We start from the raw sequence: 19195 nt of genomic DNA, 5'->3' as shown, positions 1-19195 counted from the left end.
CATCAACAGGAGGAGAAAAATAAAAAAGACAGATTCAACTGTGAAATTCTGCTTAATAAAACAACTCTGCATTTTGCATAATAGGATAAAGCTTTTGTATTCATAGCAAATATATTCATCTCCTGAGGAGTACTGAAAATATAAAGATAGAAAGGAAAAATTAAAGTGAGATTAGCATAACACTTGTTTGATTTAGAACCTATGGGCATCATACCTGCAAACTGGATCAGGGAGGACCTGTCAGTGCTAAAAATCTGGCTAATATAACAAAACCACAGGCATGCCTCATAGTGAAATGAGTTTCTGTTCCTGGTGACTATAATAAAAGATAGATTGCAAAATGGGGCTGATTAACACTATATTCTAATAATTAAGAGTATACTTTGCTTTATTCTAGAATAACAAAAATCTCATCATGCCTCTAAGCTCAAAACTAACACATACAAATGTGTATTACTGAATATAGTTAAAGTCAAATTTAAAATACACTTGGAATTTCAGATCTACATTTTATCATGTGTATATACACTCAAGATCATAGAGTTGATAAAAAAAAATACCCCTGCTTAAATTTTTGTTTAAAGTGTGGTCTTCTTTCCACCAGGTGTTCAGTCATGTTTCATGAAAATAATCACTATAGCTTTGGATTATAGCTATTGGATAAAGTCAATCACAAATTTTTAAAAGATGCCATAAAAGGGTCTTATACTACATTATCTACACTCACAGTTGCTTAACAAAGATTTAGCATATGGTAATTTATAATATTCATTAATGTTATTAGAATATATATCCAAAAAGTTAATTCAAAGCCTTCCATTCTATATTCCATATTTTTGAAAGTTAGATGATGCTGAGTAAGTCACTTTACACATGGATTTAAATTTCCTCGTATACAAAGATTGCTGGATTAGAACATATTTAAGTTCCCATCTTTTTCTAAAATGATATGATAGAGAAATGTTTTTCTCTACGTTAGAGAAAAAATCCTCAAAGAAATAAACAACTTAACTAGGAAAAGTATCTGTATTAGTTACCACTACAGTAAAAAATATGAATACAGCTTTGCCTACTCGACACACAAAAATGACCCTTAGGGGCTTCCCTGGTGGCGCAGTGGTTGAGAGTCCGCCTGCCGATGCAGGGGACACGGGTTCGTGCCCCGGTCCGGGATGATCCCACATGCCGCGGAGCGGCTGGGTCCGTGAGCCATGGCCGCTGGGCCTGCGCATCCGGAGCCTATGCTCCGCAACGGGAAAGGCCGCAACAGTGAGAGGCCCGCATACTGAAAAAATATATATATATATATATATTACCCTTAACATTTACAAACTGTCTACTATCTGGTTAGAAAGAACACTGCCTTTGATAATTACTGACTTTTAAAGATTTGCCCTTGAAGTATAGTTTTACTTTCTGTAGATATATTACTTCCTTATCCCACAGAAACACACTTAAAAATATTCTTAAAAAGAATAATCTATAATTCTTTTAGACATTTGCATTGAGAAGATTGTTCAGAACAATTTAAAAGCAATTCTGCTAGTCAGAGAAGCACAGAGTTATTCAGAAAAGCATATTGCCAAGTACCAATTCGTAGAACTATAATTCCTGGTTAATATATATATTTTAAAAACTTTTTGGCCATGCCGCACGGCATGTGGGAGCCTAGTTCCCTGACCAGGGATCGAATCTACGCCCCCTACATTGAAAGCACAGAGTCATAACCACTGGACCACCAGGGAAGTCCCGCTGGTTAACATTTTATAACGATTTTTATTCATATATATCATCAGACTCATATATTTGAAATTAACAAGTCATCTTTTTGTTCCAATACTTAACACATTTAGTATTTTATTTTATAGCGAAAGTAAAAAAACAAAGCCCCATTTTGTTTTCAACTATTTAAAAACACATGAGAAAAAAGAAAAATAGTAATAGGATTAAAAATTGCATAAATAATTCCTAATCTTTGCTTTTGAAGTTCAGACAAATTAAATATTTACTTCTTTAATCTGTTCTTTATTATTAATTCCTGCTCATAGAATTCTTTCCCACCTGAGCCTTTACTGCACTTTAAATAAGTGTAAGTACAACCTCTCCTGAAGCCTATGCTTCCTAGTGCAGCTCACAGAAATATCTCTTTCCCCTGATTATATCAATAATACATTTATTTAGCCCTTAATATCACTGCCTAGTATCACCTTCATTTTCTCCTGTGCACATACTGACTTTTTTTTTTAATATCTTTATTGGAGTATACTTGCTTTACAATGTTGTTAGTTTCTGCTGTACAACAAAGTGGATCAGTTATACGTATACATATATCCCCATATCCCCTCCCTCTTGAGCCTCCCTCCCACCCTCCCTATCCTACCCCTCTAGGTCGTCACAAAGCATCAAGCTGATTTCCCTGTGCTATGCAGCGGCTTTCCACTAGCCGTCCATTTTATGTTTGGTAGTGTATATATGTCAATGCCACTCTCTCACTTTGTCCCAGCTTCCCCTTCCCCGACTGTGTCCTCAAGTCCGCTCTCTATGGCTGTGTCTTTATTCCTACCCTGCCACTAGGTTCAACAGTACTGTTTTTTTAGATTCCATATATGTGCATTAGGATACAGTATTTTTCTCTTTCTGACTTACTTCACTCTGTATGACAGACTCTAGGTCCATTTACCTCATTACAAATAATTTAATTTCGTTCCTTTTTATGGCTGAGTAATATTCCATTGTATATATGTAACACATCTTCTTTATCCATTCATCTTTTGATGGACACTTAGGTTGCTTCTATGTCCTGGCTATTGTAAATAGTGGTGCAATGAACATTGTGGTACATGACTCTTTGAATTATGGTTTTCTCAGGGTATATGCCCAGTAGTGGGATTGCTGGGTCATATGGTAGTTGTATTTTTAGTTTTTTAAGGAACCTCCTTACTGTCCTCCATAGTGGCTGTATCAATTTACATTCTCACCAACAGTGCAAGAGGGTTCCCTTTTCTCCACACCCTCTCCAGCATTTACTGTTTGTAGATTTTTAGATGATGGCCAATCTGACCAGTGTGAGGTGATACCTCATTGTAGTTTTGATTTGCATTTCTCTAATGATTAGTGACGTTGACTATCCTTTCATGTGTTTGTTGGCAATCTGTATATCTTCTTTGGAGCAATGTCTATTTAGGTCTTCTGCCCATTTTTGGATTGGGTTGTTTGCTTTTTTGATATTGAGCTGCATGAGCTGCTTGTATATTTTGGAGATCAATCCTTTGTCAGTTGCTTCATTTGCAAATATCTTCTCCCATTCCGAGGGTTCTCTTTTCATCTTGTTTATAGTTTCCTTTGCAGTGCACAAGCTTTTACGTTTCATTTTGTCCCACTTGTTTATTTTTGTTTTTATTTCCATTACTCTAGGAAGTGGGTCAAAAAGGATCTTGCTGTGATTTATGTCATAGAGTGTTCTGCTTATGTTTTCCTCTAAGAGTTTGATAGTGTTTGATAGCCTTACATTTAGGTTTTTAATCCATTTTTTTTATTTTTGTGTATGGTGTTAGGAAGTGTTCTAATTTCATTCAAACAGATCAGTGGTTTCAGACTTTATTTTAGCAGTTGAACACTGATAATTAGTAAGAAAGGAAAGAACATTTCAGGATCAGAAGATAGCACTTCAAACATCATACGGGCGAGAAGGAACACGGTTCATTCAAGTCACTCAGCTAGCGCCATTTACTCCCTACTCTGCCAAAGCACGCTGGGCTTCCTTGATGTTCCTCAACATGTCACACTTTCCTCTAAGAATTCCAATTTGCTAAGCCATTTCCCCCACCACCTCACTGAACACCCACTTATCTTTCATGTAAAAGCTTAAATATCACCTCTTCAGGAAGTCTTTTCTTGCCAAGATGGCTATATCCTTCCACTGCACACTGCTGTTTTCTTCCTTAACAATCATTTAAAAATAGAATTTTCCATTAGGCCATATGCTACATGGCCCGTGTCTGGTACCTTAATCTTAGGACTGATAGTACACCTTCAATAATTATTTGGTTGAAGTCAATCTTGCTATGTAGAAAAAGTGGTGAGTATTGAAGCTTGGGAATTTTGTAAGCCACATTAATGAAACTGGAATTTATAATGAAATCAATGGGGAATACTGAAAATTTTAAAGATACGTCAGTGACTAATATCAAGTTGGCATGCTAGCATACCTTGTGGGCAATATGGAGAATGGATTAGAGGAGGTCAAACTTAAAACAGGAGACAAGCATGTAAGGAGATAGAGACAAGATATAGCAGCAGTTACAATAATCTAGTTGGGAGAGCCCTACCTTTGATAGGAAAATGCTCTGCTAAACCGTTTTAGAGGTGGAACCTATGCCTTTTGGCCTATGAGCCAGCTGACACCTAGCCCTGAGAGTAGCCTGTAGATCTGCTTTGCATGAATTAAAGAAGGAAAAAGGACAAATGGGCCAGAATTTGGAGAAGAATGTGGCTATAGTAAAGAAACTGAGGGAAGTCCAGAAGAGAGAGCAAAATGAAAACTCCTGAATACACTGTCTACCTTCTCTCTCACTGGAACTAGATGATTACTCCACCTTGACTACAAATTCTGAAATAAAGTCAACATTAATCATGAAAGTTTTTATTTGATAGAATTTTTTTTGTGCAGTTGGGGTAAGAGATGGGAAATTGAAAGAGGACCTGAGTTCTGCATCAAGGTTGGCACTGAGGAAGAAGAGAAAATGAAGATGGGCCAGAGAAAGGGCCTCAAAAACCAACTGGGTCACATAGAATTAGAGGAAAATGATCCTGGCCCAAATAAAGACTGAAACAGGAATTGTGGAGAGAATGGTGTAGAATCAAGAATAGCTAAAAAGTAGAATCAATTAAACCTAGTGACATCTGGCTTCAATTTTTTTTCTGCATAATGTTGGTGTCATTCACCAAGAGATTAAATAAATAGAGAAGAACAAATTAAGAGGCAGGAAGAATAAGGTTAATCTTGAATCTATTAAATCTAAAGCATATTACTGGGACTTCCCTGGTGGTCCAGTGGCTAAGACTCTGCACTCCCAATGCAGGGGGCCTGGGTTCGATCCCTGATTAGGGAACTAGATCCCACATGCCACAACTGAGTTCGCATGCCACAACTAAAGATCCTGCATGCTGCAACTGAAGATCCAGGCATGCCGCAACTGAAGATCCTGTGTGCTGCAACTAAGACCCGGCACAGCCAAATAAATGAATAAAAATAAAAATAAATACAAAGCATATTACTGACATCGAGTAAAATTGTTAGCAGACTGTTATATACATATATCTGTACGTGAAAGAGGCTTAAACTGGAGCTAGATACTCTGGAGTCAATATTTCTAAGTGATGGTTGAAGTTGACCTCTCTTATTTTCACAGAATGATAAAAATGTAGAATATGAGATAAAAATGTAATTCTTAGTAACAGAAATCTCTTCTCTAAAGGGTAGTGTTTTTTATATGTAAGGATAATGAAGATCATAGTAGGTAGGACTAGGAAAAAATACGAACATATAAATGCATGGATAAGCACAAAACAATAATATGGTATGTATCGCACATACACAAGTAGAGAATTATGAGTACTGCAGTTAGTACCATACTGAAGATGATAAATACTTTACTTTTCAAAATAATAAAACAATGTAAAAGCAAATATGACTCTTTAAGGGTGTGCAATCAGAATTGGGGAGTATTCTGGATTCTTTAAATGTAGGCAATATGAAGTCAAAGATATACAGGTTAACACTTCACCCCTATGGCTCTCTCAAATTCCTATTATCTAAAGCAGGGGTACCCAACCCCTGGGACACGGACTGGTACTGGTCCACGGCCTGTTAGGAACCAGGCCGCAGAGCAGGAGGTGAGTGGTGGGCGAGTGAGCGAAGCTTCATCTGCTGTTCCCCATCACTCACATTACCGCCTGAACCATCACTGCCCCCCGCCCCATGGAAAAACTGCCTTCCATGCAACTGTGCCAAAAAGTTTGGGGACCACTAATCTAAAGATATATATATTTTTGGATCTAAGACACCATTAATTGCAAGACACATTTTATGTAACTATTTAAAAGAAAAACAAAACCGCTGTCAATCTAGGACACGATGCTAAAACATCTTCATTATACTGGGACTTCCCTGGCAGTCCAGTGGTTAAGACTCTGCACTCCCCATGCAGGGGGCACAGTTTCGATCCCTGGTCAGGGAACGGTTTCGATCCCTGGTCAGGGAACTAAGGTCCTACATGCCAAACAGTGCGGCCAAAAAATTAATAGAATTAAAAAAAAACTTCATTATAAATACATCAATATCAGAGATAGTAAAATGTGCAATAATGTGACTCTTTAAATCATTAAAATATGTTATTAAGAAGAACCACCTGTAAACTTAGTGATAACCTTTATTTCCATTTTCCTCAGAATATTTTTTACCATTATTACCCCCCAATAATATGTATTTTAATAATTTTCTGATCTATGAATACTCTAATGAGGGAGCAGATCCAGATAACTATTGGTGCCAAGATATCCAAAAAGTCCCGATCTTTCAGTGCATATGAGTAATGTTCAATTAGAAGACAAAATCTCACAAGGAGACAATAAAAAAATCTTTTCAGTTCTCTTAATCATCTTCAGATGTGGACATATTTGCAATGACAAGCTGGTTTAACCCATCATTCAGGTAATATTTTTATATGTCCTATCATTTTTAGGATGTTGAGAGCAGATTGTACTTGAGACAAAATTTTAAAGTATTTCAGTCCAGGAGAGATTTCTTCTCTCTAAACCTTATTCAGAATATCCATTTGCATCCAGCCTAGGCTGGGATGCTTTTGTCCTCTTACCCAAAGTATCCTGCCTAAAAATAAAGATATCAGAAAAATTAAAGTAGTTTCATTAACAACCCCATATCTGGTTCTATAGGCTCTTCAGAATGGAGATGGGGTCTCATCTCCTATTTAATCTGGGCACTCGACTGCTGGCTGAGAGTGGTAACAAATCCTGATCAGAAACCTTATTTTACTATTTATGTTGCAGAGTTCAGATATGCCATCTTCCGAATCTAACATGATGTATGGATGATGAGACAATGACTTGATATGTGATGATGACACCTCAAACAATAGTGAAAATCTGGATGGATGATGCCTCCACCTAAAAATAGTCTATCCCTCTGTCTCCCTCAGTGGGGATTAAGATCTAAAACTACCAACTCCCAAATAGGTGACTGTGTATATGAACATCATTTTACTATTTTACTGTCCTTATTGGAATAACTTAACTATTTCAAATAGCTTCACTGTTCATTACAGGGCTTTCCCAAAAGACCTACCAATTTTTCAGTAGAAAGCAACAACGGACAGCTTATGCACTAAGAATCAACCTTTCACTTTAAAATCCTTGCCTAGCTTCCACAAATCTTACATTCTGAAACTATTTTATCTAATCCCAATCCCAATCAAACCTTCAAACTGAAATATCTGCCTTAAACCAAATTCAAAATCTCTATAAATCCTAACTTGTTCTTTCCCCTCCGAAAGACAACAAGAGTTCATCAGAGGTGGCGTTTCCCCCTCACTTCAGTAAGCAATAAACTGAGCAGTTTCTTATCAAAAGGTTGGGGAATCAGCATATGACACAAATATCATGGCTCATTCAAATCTACTAATTATTCAGACAAGTTGTGGTCTTTTCTAATTGTTTTCTTTACTACTTATTCAGACAAGTGTAGGTTATCCTAGCATATTAAGGTGTATGGTTAGAGAAAAAAAGTGGTCCTCATAAGAATGAGACCCCCAATTCCACTGTAAACTTTTGGAAATTTTGGTTAATAAGATGGAGAAGCAGAACATAAATAAAAGGGTCAAGATGCTAGATGCTGTAGTGGCACCTGATAAAATGATGCTATTAAAATTTTATAATCCAAGGAAAAGGGACTCTGTAATTGTTTTTGGTGTATACAATTACAACTTAATTTGTTGTAATAGTGTGAATGTTCATTATTATTTCTCTCTTTTCTGCCTCAGGCGCTGTAGAAAATTATGTTTCATGTCAGTAGTTATTTTTCTTGTTGGTGAACAATTTTAAAAACATAAATATTCGACTTCTTCAGAAGAAAGACCAGCATTAGTTTTCTTAATTACTTGTTCATTTCGATTGTGACAGCTGATGTTGCTGGCATTATTCAAGCAGTTGTGTGGAGATGTCACCACATAATTGTACAAGGCCATGAAATTCTATATTGAGACACATATTTTCTTTCTAATTGCTCCAGGAAAACTATGCTGAATGAAAGAAATCTTCTCCTTTGACTGTATCCTCTAATGAACTTAGGCCTTTGACTGTCCTTTTGCACAGGAGAAGAGAGTTTATAACAGTATGAAATGCTACAATAGCAGGTTACAAGTAAATTCTATGATTTCATTAAAACTGTCATTTAATATTAAATTAGGTCAGAATGTGTAAACATTTTTCAGCTATAGTTATTAGACCTTAAGAACGGTTTCATCTAAAAGCCTTCTTTGTAGCTGAAGCAATTCTCTTGAAGTACAGCAAAGCCTGATGGGCAAAATAGCCAGTCACTTTTAAATTCACAAATACAAATGACTTATTCTGTTGGCAACAATAATAAAGAATAAAATAATTAATTTCAATTGTGCTTACTAAATGGAGCTGGCCAATTTCTTATTAACAGGCCTATTTCTACTACAAACTGTGCGATATTGACCAAAGCCATTAAAACTCTGAATATTCAAGGGGAGCAGAAGCAGGAGAGGCTCCACTTCATAGTATCTGAAATTCTTTTTCACTTAGGGCCTTTCTTCTGTCATTTAAAGATGCCATTTAACATCATGAACCAAACACCGAAAACAATGCACCCAGGTGAACATCATATTGAAAACCGGTAAGTTTGAAATTATAAAAATGGAATTGAAAGCAAAGTATCAAATTAATGAACTAATTATTGGTCAATCAATAAATTTATCAGCCAAAACCAAGAAACAAACAAAAGCCATTAAAATTTTGATCTATCCTGAAAATAGATGTTACAGCCAATTGTACAGTCTTGAGTTTAAGTAATATCATGATCCCTATACCCTACCAGTAGGCCATAAATAAATTACTGAATTTTCAAGAATGATAATTAGTAAACCTTCTCACAGCTCTCCTTTTGTTTATTCAGTCATTTGCAAGAATTAGGGGGAAGGAATATGGGGAGAAATATAAAAATTATATAAAAAGTATTTTAAGATATACTCCAATTTTGCAATCTAGAATCCTTACAAAATGATACTTTCTGGATAAAGTTTATGAAGAACTAAGAAACTGTTTCCTCTTAACATATTAAAGAGTTAAATAAAAACAGTTCAGATAGATATATTTCCTAAATGAATTTTATAGCTTACCATCTTATCAGAGTATGCAGACTATAATTTTTTTCTCAATGATTCAAGGCTATAATAATTTTTAAATGCAATGGAATAATATACTGCAATACAGTAATGCCTCATGACCTGCTGATGAAGATGGAGATGTCTGTTCTTACGTTTAATGACCCCATACTATTCTGCTTTATGACTTTGTCTACTTTTCAAAGCTTTCTTGCCTTTTCCTCTTGCTTTTTTGCTAGTGGTATTTATTTTTCACCACATTCAGCATGTCTGCTTAAAGCAACCCTTTCCCCTTTTCTAAGATGTAACTATGATTTTCAGTGGGCTTGGAAAATATATAACCAAATATATTAGATTTGTACTATGTAACATCAGAAGCCACAAGATCCAGAAAGATAGTGAAAAAACCCTGTCATTTAATGTTAAGATCTGGGTTAATATTGGCTATACGAACTTCAGTAAGTTTTCAACCATAGAGTATTTGCTTCCTCTACTGTAGTTGGGATATATTAACACCTGTCTCAGAGTGTTATTGTGATAATCTGATGAGATAACATATTTGAAGTCCCTTGTAAACTGTAAAGCTGAATACAAATGTATGATTGGGTCACTATCATTATTATCAGAACACGATTGCCATCTAATGGCTAGCAAGCAGACAACAGGTACTCTAAGCCTTTCAAGGCAGAAAAGAGCAACAGCACCAGGGGGTGAATGAAGCCCAGGAAATGACTTTTGTCCCAAATTTGTGCTCACTATAGTGTTACTCAAACACCGTATTACAAAGGAACGTTTTTCAGTTTTGTTATAACTGCTTTTTCTAGCAACTAAACGTCATTGAGAGCTCGGTGGAAACATTAGGTAGGCATCAAGTCACCACGGTGTAATTTAAACCCTACTTCTGCCACTTATTATCTCTGCAGTCCTGGACCAATAATAACACTCTCTGGATCTCCATTCCTTCATTATCAAAGCAAGAATAGTAATAATTTCTAGAGAACTGTTGTTAGGATTAAATGGGATAATCCAAAGTGCTTATAAGTTATAGCTTACAAACAAAGCAAAAACAGAAACATGTAAGTGTCTACACCAGTGCCTGGGACAACACAGATGCTCTAGTAAATAAATATAAGTAAGTCTCAGCTTCTTGCATGAAGTCAAAGGCAGACATTTATAAGTGATGCTTGTAACTGAGTAAGTTAATAGAAAGAAGAGCCAATTTAAAACAAAAGCTTCAGTGTACTTGTGATCTTAAAATTTTATATGAATTAATTTTATTAGTCAAAAAAGTCATAAGGAGGGCTTCCCTGGTGGCGCATTGGTTGAGAGTCCGCCTGCCGATGCAGGGGACACGGGTTCGTGCCCCGGTCCGGGAAGATCCCACATGCCACGGAGCAGCTAGGCCCGTGAGCCATGGCCGCTGAGCCTGCGCATCCGGAGCCTGTGCTCCGCAACAGGAGAGGCCACAACAGTGAGAGGCCCGCGTAATAAAAAAAAAATTTTTTTTAAGTCATAATGATTAAACATAGAGCATTCAGAGTTAGCAAAACTTTGTCTGGGTTCCTCTGGGATATCCACTACCTGTAATACGTTATCAAAGTTTAAATTTTCTCAAATGTGCAAGGGGTTATTTACTTCATGGAATTGGCACATAGATTCAGTAAATGTTATTTATTATTCTTCTATTATTTTATTTAATGCTATAATGTATAAGCTTTGAAATAAACGATAGTCACAAAATTAATTGTTGTGGCATTCTATAATTAAAATTTGAGAAATACTATACTTGCAAATGTAGTTGAGACCTTCCACTAATAGAGACTGGAAATATCACCAAAACTGGCAAAATCAGATTCTTATTAATGCTCAGGTACATCATATTTTATCATGGATATTGCAAAAAAATTAGTATTTTCTATAGTTCTTAAAAAATATTATATGCTAGACATGTGACAGAACATTCTACTCTGCTTTAAGTTATTATTCCTCATAACAAACTTATGAAGCAGATACTTTTACTGTCCCTCTTTTCAGATGAGAAAGGGAAACTAGAGAGATTAAATAATTCGTTCAAGTTTACATAGCCTGACTGCAGCTGAGATGTGTCTAACTCCAGAGTCCAGATTTTTAACCACTACATCATAATTCCAAAATTAAGTGTCATGTTCTTAGCTTTATAAAATCATACTGAAAATAACTTACACACACTTTTTCTGACCAAGACATGCCAAAGCTTGTAAAAACTTACAGTTGATTTTTATAATTTTCCCTGTGTGAACGATGTTACCTCCTTAATTAACTCACTGCAGAATTTTATATTGCTTGTTCATCAAACTCAAAATAATTTAACAACTACCTAATTAATTCCTAACTGATATCATTGAACCATTACTTCCCTATTTGCATCTGGACATATACCAAGAGATACTGGCCCCAGGTGTTTTTAGATATACAGTCCAAAATAAATAACAAAAACAATAAAAAAACTTCTTCACCCAATCATCCAAATGACCATTACATTATTTTCATCAAAGAATGATAAATAAGTAAAATATATTTTCAATTGAGTAACTCAACTGCAAATTGTAAACACCAAATTTAATACAAAAGAACAGACTGGCTTTCTCTCTGAATATAAATGATTTACGTTAATAAGTTTTAAAGTATTTAATTAACAGAAATTTATTCTTTCTCTGAGAAATTCTATTTTAAATAAGTTGTGGTATATTGGACACATGACTAATATCTGAAAAAGTATTTTCATGCATTTAACTGTATTGATTTTAACACAGAAACGTACCACCTGTAATAAGCGAAATAACTTAATTTTTGAATAATCAGTACTAAGAAAACACCATTTAAAATGTTAGATAGATAATAAAAATTCAAATCAGAGAGCGTATTTTTAAATATATGGACTAATGGTAAAATATTAAGAAATTAAGAACGATGAAAAATAACCAACGATGGGACAAATTTTTTGACACAGAATTCAAGATTTCAAGAGAGCTACGCAGTTTGTACTGGGCTCTTATTTTATTCTAGGCAACTGTGAAAGGCACTTTACATGTAAATACGTCACCCATTTGGGTAGGATGATATTTTGAGATAGATAGTTTTATTGTCAATTGACAAATGAGGGAAAAGGGCTCAGAAAGATTGGATCACTTACTTGCCAAGGCTACCGTGGCAAAGCTGCTCTTCTAACTTGGATGTGTCTGTCTCTACAGTGCCTCCTCTCTTTTGATATTAATTTGTGGTTTCTTTAATTTGAATGAATCTTTAAAACGCAACTTCCTCTCACGAGAGTTACTGTGAGGATAAGCTGAGATAGCTCAGGCAAAGAGCATGGCTTATTATAGGCATTCATTTTTCCTTCCTATCAACTTAGATCTCCAGCTACTAATTGCTAAAGGTTACACACAACCCACTCCTAGTATTAACAAAAGAAAGAATTGGAGAAATAGTATTTTAATGAATATGTTCCAAACAGGTAACATCAAAATGTGTTTTAGCCTCTTTTCCTTTCAACTTTAACTCATTTAGTTAATTATGATGCTTCACTGTCAAATTAGCCAGGTGCACGCTTCCCATCAGCTTCTACCACTATGAAGGTAATGCTAGCAGCAGCCTCAATAGACATGTGACTTCGCTGTAGTTCACTGTGCTAAAGAATAGGTATAGATTAAATACTCTAAAACCAAAACTCAAATTCTTATTCTTTATCGAACAGTATGCACTGTTTGATATTTAACTGGTGTTTTGATTACTTCTATTTGTAGAAAACTTGTCTTTTTCTGTTACATAAGGGTTACATTTTGCAAACAGTTCATTTTGGAGGACTCACTGGGAAGTAACACTGCTTAATATTAGATATTCTACTAGGCTTTATGGTAATTACCTTACATCTGAGGAAAATGCTTGACATTATTTACATTAACTATTTTCAACATTAAAATTAGCTGAGGAATATGAACTATGGACAAGGAACTAGATTTTATTTTGGGATTAAGCAAGCTCCTCATAAAGCTCCTAGCTTTTGCTACACTGATGTGTCACCATTTAGAATTTCTTCTGCTGAACTGGTAACATGATGCTACCAGCCTGCATTGAAAGGAGTTGCTGAGGAAACTATTGATATCAAATAATTTATACCTTATAAAGACATGTGAGTAAAATATCTTTCAGTTTTTAGTAACAAAAATTCCTTTATTTTAAAAAGGGCATTGACTGGTTGACTGAATGATTGATGGTGTATATTTTTAATCATGCAATTGGTTCTCTTTCTTTCTTCACATATGCTAGTAGTATACTCCAAATAACATTTTTGGGTCTCTGAGGTAATACTAGTATACATTTTGTGTGCCAATCTTATCTGTGGCTTCATTTTATTTTTCATATCCTTCTTTAATCATTACCCTGTTTTTCTTGAATGATTATTTTGTAAGATGCTTCAATTAATAGAAAAAAATCCTAATCACAAAAATTTAAAACTACATAAAGAAAACTAGGCAAAAATATATTTCTGGTATTTTTCCTTTGACAGATTATGTAGTGCATAACATGCATTTCAGGGTAAATAAAAGTTTAAGGGCAGCTGTTTGAGTCTTAGAGATACTAAATGCTAGTAAATCTTGTTAGTACTTTTATTTTTCAAAAGGCTGTTGAGGTATATCTAACCAACATCACTGCTAATATCTTGCATGACTCAATCTGTAGCAAAAACACCACCATATCGACATGAATAAGACAGTAAAGAAAGATAAAAAGTGGGAAGGACAGTAATATACTTTTTAATTTATCAAAGTATAAATGATAGCATCTCATATTTTTTAATTAAAAAATAACTTGTCATATGTGCATTATAAATGATGCATTAAACAGAAAAACAGTAAATATAATAATTTACTACAGGGGAAATGGAATGTCTGGTATTAAACAAATTGATAATCCTATGTTTAAACATGATGCATATTAATTGAACATAAAAAATTTCCAGAAAAGTAATTTAAACATTAATTGAAGAAAACATAATAAAAGACATCTGGAAGGCTTATCCATAGGCTTTTTAATCTAAAATCTTAGCTTTTATATTAGAATTTAAAAGATAGTATTAGATAATGCCAAGATCAGAGTAAATTATTCAGAATAGTTGCTTTTATTTTTTCTCCTTAAGGCAAGTCTCCTTTCGGGAACTCATTTTGAATTCATACACCTTTTTTTAATTGAAATTGTCCTTTCTTGCTTTCATTAAAAAAAAAGATAATATCCACTTACTGCACTTTAAAACAGATATTTTATTTATACTACTATTTATTCATACTACCTCTTTTTTTAGGAAGCAAGTGTGTTAATTTTGGACTCCATAGATATATTTACATATTAAAAGGATTCATGAAACTTTATTCATATTGTTCACTGCATTGGTCAACTTTTGAAAACCTAACTGCAAACTTATAATTCATTTTTAGATGAAAATACAGATAGCAAGAATAAAATAAAAAGCACATTAAAAGATGTCCACAGTAACATAAGTAGTAGAATTAAATGGTATCATTATTTTAGTTTTCAGACTTTTGAAAATGACTTTTATTTAAACCAGTATTTTAGAATGTTTAGTATTAATGAGCTTTTTACCAGTATCATTTATCAATAATAAGCTTCTTATATTCTGATAAGACCTTTAATTATGTTGCTTAAAAAAAAAACAAATTGTATAAAACCAATTCAACCAAAAATTCTTCTTTCTGAGCTAATGTACATAAACAGATATTTGTGGCTTTTTTCAAACCCCATAATGTGGCATCCAAAGTGAAATAGGTTTTCATTTTATTAAGTAACATTAAACAAACCCAAGTCACTTTAAGGACTATCTCACTTATTATAACTGTACTTCAGATATGCAAAGTAACATCATTTATCTTATGAACAATTTGGTTAACTCAGTTGATTCATAAGGTACCCTAGCTCTGGTTTCAACCAAGTTATCTACACCTTGAGGCAGATTCAGGAGATTCATCATATTTGTTATATCATTTTTTAAAATAAACTAACAAAGTACATTGCACTCATTATTTTATAAAAGAGAAGTTAAAGTTTACAAATGTTCATTTTTGTTCCCAAGCAAATAAATTGAGCTAACTCTTTTATATTTTTAAGGCATTCTTTGCTCTTTATCATGGTTGCCTAACAAACACAGCTGAGATGTCTATGTTGTCTATAATTCTGCTTACTTACTACTTGGTTTTATTTTTATTGTGAAAATCTTTTAAAATACCTAAAATAGAGAAAACGTTACAACTAATCAATGAAAGTTTCACCCCAAGCACCTATTTCCCAGCTTTGATAATTTTCAATAATTTACCAACATTGTTTCATCTATTCCCTCCTCCATACTGTTGGTAAAGCAAATCTCAGATACCATATTATTTCAACCACATGTGTCTCTATGAAGAGTTTTCCTCAAAGACAAAACCAAAGAAAAATATTTAGCACCCAACAAAATAAAAATAATTCTGTGACAATAATTCCATCACTACTCAAACTTCTCTGATAAACTCTGAAATATATTTGCATAGTGTTCTTATGTTTTGGCACAAAGATATCACATGGCATTTGCTCTTTTAATCTACAACACCCCTCCCCTTTTTAACATGCCATTTATTTGTTGAAGAAACCAGACCATTTACCCTGTAGAATGCCCCATACCTATGTTTGCTTGCTGGCAATCCCATCATGCCATTTAACATTCCCTGTCTCCTCATCCCAATATTTCCTGTAAAATCATTATTTAATCAAGAGACAAATAGATTTAAGTACTTGTGGGCAGGAGTGGTATTGCTGTGTACTTCTCTAGTCATTGCATTAAGAGGGACAAAATGTCTAGTTGTTACAGTGTAGTGAAGTTAGTGATCAGTGACTTTAGGTACTACCTGTCTAATTCATCATTGCAAAGTTCTCCACTGATAGTATACCTTTACAATCATGCTATAGCACATATCGACACCATCATTATTCCTTTTAATGACTGCTTAGTGTACCATTGTATATTCAACTAATGTCCTACTGAAGGTTGTTTGAGGTTTTCCAATATTTTGTTTTTGCAAATATTTTGCAATAAATAGTTATTTGTATATATTAATTTGTATATTTCCAGTGTGTTATGATTAAATTAATAGATGTTGGATAGCTGGATCTAAAGATAAATGTATGTATAGTTTTGCTAGATACTGACATATTTCCCACCAAAATGTATACATTGTCACCATGTGTGACTTTTTCAATATAAATACACATGAATGACGAAATTGTATAAGGTACCTGCGTAAAAGTGAGAAAATCTACATTTTTAAAAGAATATCTGTCAAATCAACTGCAGGAAGAATGTCTCAAGAAATGGTTATGCTAAATATACATTTAAGCAGAAAAAATTTTTATTTAGCTTCTTTTTGATATTAGCCTAAAATAAGGGTGTAAAAAAATACATACATTGTTATTTCCTTCTTTTGACAATTGTTACTATGACATTATTTATAATATAAAAATACTGCATGAACAAAAATTCATCATAACATATTACAGCTGGAAACAACCTCAGAGATTATGTCTAATTCCTAAAAGTTAAAAACATGGACAATAAATTCCAAGAGGTTGATTTTCTTAAATGTATGCAGTATGACTCAAGATTTTAAAGCTTTAATGTTACTTCTACTTTAACTTGAAAATGACTGAGTTCAAGGTATTATTAGTAGTAAAAAATAAATAAATAAAAACTTGCCTTTGTAGTCAAATATCTAAATTTGAGTGAACAATTAATTCCTATATCCTACAAAAGGAATAATTTTGGTATTTGAAGACATTACACTTTATGCCTTAATACAAATTTAAACTATTACAAATATAGTGGGCTCCCTTCTTCATTCATTCAGCAAGAATTTATTTATCTCACACTATAACTCTGTGTGTGTGTGTGTGTATGTGTTTATGAGTGTGTACTTGTGGTTGCTATTGGTAATTACTAATTTTGAGGTCAACCTTATCACATTAACATTAACCACCACAGTTATTACTGAGATGGCGAAGATTTGAAAGAGTAAACTTAGTCCACAAAACTTTCATTTGGTTATATAAAATAAATGAAAAATGGGATTATAATTGTTGTCTCCCCCCGAAAAAAAGAAAATATTAACTTTTTCATTAACTGTTTCATTAGAATTTCCCTCTTTGAAAGAACTTCTGTTTTATAATTTTTTCTTATTTAATAATTATCTTCCAACCAAATTTATATTTTCATAATAGATTATAAGATCACCAGAATAATGTGTCCAGGGTACCTAGCATGTGCCTTGCACACAGAATACAGAAACTGGGATTGAAAAGACTGAATGCAGCCTAAACAATATTTAGCTTATCAATGAAAGCTAAATGACTTGGACCAGAGTTGTATGATATTGTGCATTTATTCAATATTTACCTGAAGGATGAAGATTCTGTTCCTCTAAAAATTCCAAATCAAGCATTAAATCATCTTCATCCAGTTCACAAGATCCCAAATTATTCAAAACATCCTGAAGAAAAAGCAAAATCAACAGTTAGAAACCAAAACACTGAGAACCTGAGGAAATATCCACATGTAGATGCCATGAAGCGAAAAAGAACTCAAAATTACAAAGGAAATGCTGTAACTGAACCCCAGAAATTGTTTATTTTATGAGCTTTAAAATTATCAGCCCAATAAAAATTTCAATAATTATTATAAACATTTTAACTCCCATTAAAAATGCACAAAGAGGTTTTTCAAATGTATAGAAGTCTGTGAGCTAGAACTTTAGATTCTTTTTCTAATATTTATCTTTCCAATTTGTGTAAGTCTTCTGACACATTTAATGAATTGTTTCTCAAACAATTTTTGTATACAGTGCCAACCCTGAAATATTAATTTAAACTATGCTTGGAAGGGAGGAGGAATCCAGTTACTGTTTCCCAATCATTTGCTTTAGATTAGGAGGAATGAATGGGAGAGATAAATATCAATTAGATTAAAAATTAATTATTGATTTTCATAAAGTCATAAGTATCAGAGCTAGATCATGTTACCTTTTCATTTTTTCTCAAGAGGGCAAATAGCACAGTAAACTAGAAGAGTATATTGAGAAATCTTGAGGGAAAAGAGTGATGTGCAGAGGGAGAAATTCTTGAAGGAGGAATACAGTCCTGATTTGCATATCTGTATATAGATTGGTAGTGAATATGTTAAGAAAGCAAGAATTTACTCTTAGAGACTAGGATGGAAAAAACAAAAGTACAAAAAATAGAACATCAAGAAAAACAACCTAAATGTTAAATGATACCACAACATTTCAGATAAGTTTGTCCACTGATTTGAATGTGACCATAATTTATATCTAAAGAAGTAAATATTCATTAGAGAAAGCCTAATGACGTTGTCAAATGGACACCTTAGTTCTTGGGATTGAAAGTAAGGATACTGCAACTTTTAAATAAACCACTCTTACTGTAAAAAATAGAATTAAACATTATTAAACTTTAGAAACACATGTTATCTGTGAATAGAGTACAGTAGTTTCAAAGGTGATAAATATTGCCAAATATAAGTGCTTTCTTCTGTAAATGAAAATTACAGGGAACGATTACTATAATGGATTGCATCGTATTACATTGTATCTGTATTAATTACAAGGGATCTAATAATTTAAACTATAAACAAAATCAACTGTTTCTTGGAAGTTCTATGATATAATGTGGCAGGGATA

General features: G+C 33.6%; 1 protein-coding gene across 4 annotated transcripts in view; it reads right to left on the bottom strand.

Moving 5' to 3' along the window:
- The window catches only part of CCSER1 (coiled-coil serine rich protein 1), a 1210612-nt gene that overhangs the window by 926352 nt on the left and 265065 nt on the right, over positions 1-19195 (bottom strand). For all 4 annotated transcript variants that reach the window (XM_060094716.1, XM_060094688.1, XM_060094698.1 and 1 more), the window contains exon 4: positions 17896-17989. In XM_060094716.1, the coding sequence (XP_059950699.1) occupies positions 17896-17989 (94 nt within the window). The remainder of the gene's footprint in view (positions 1-17895; positions 17990-19195) is intronic.

This window comes from Mesoplodon densirostris, chromosome 1 (genome assembly GCF_025265405.1).
Source record: "Mesoplodon densirostris isolate mMesDen1 chromosome 1, mMesDen1 primary haplotype, whole genome shotgun sequence".
Taxonomy (NCBI): domain Eukaryota; kingdom Metazoa; phylum Chordata; class Mammalia; order Artiodactyla; family Ziphiidae; genus Mesoplodon; species Mesoplodon densirostris.
This window is presented reverse-complemented; position numbering and strand designations above follow the sequence as displayed.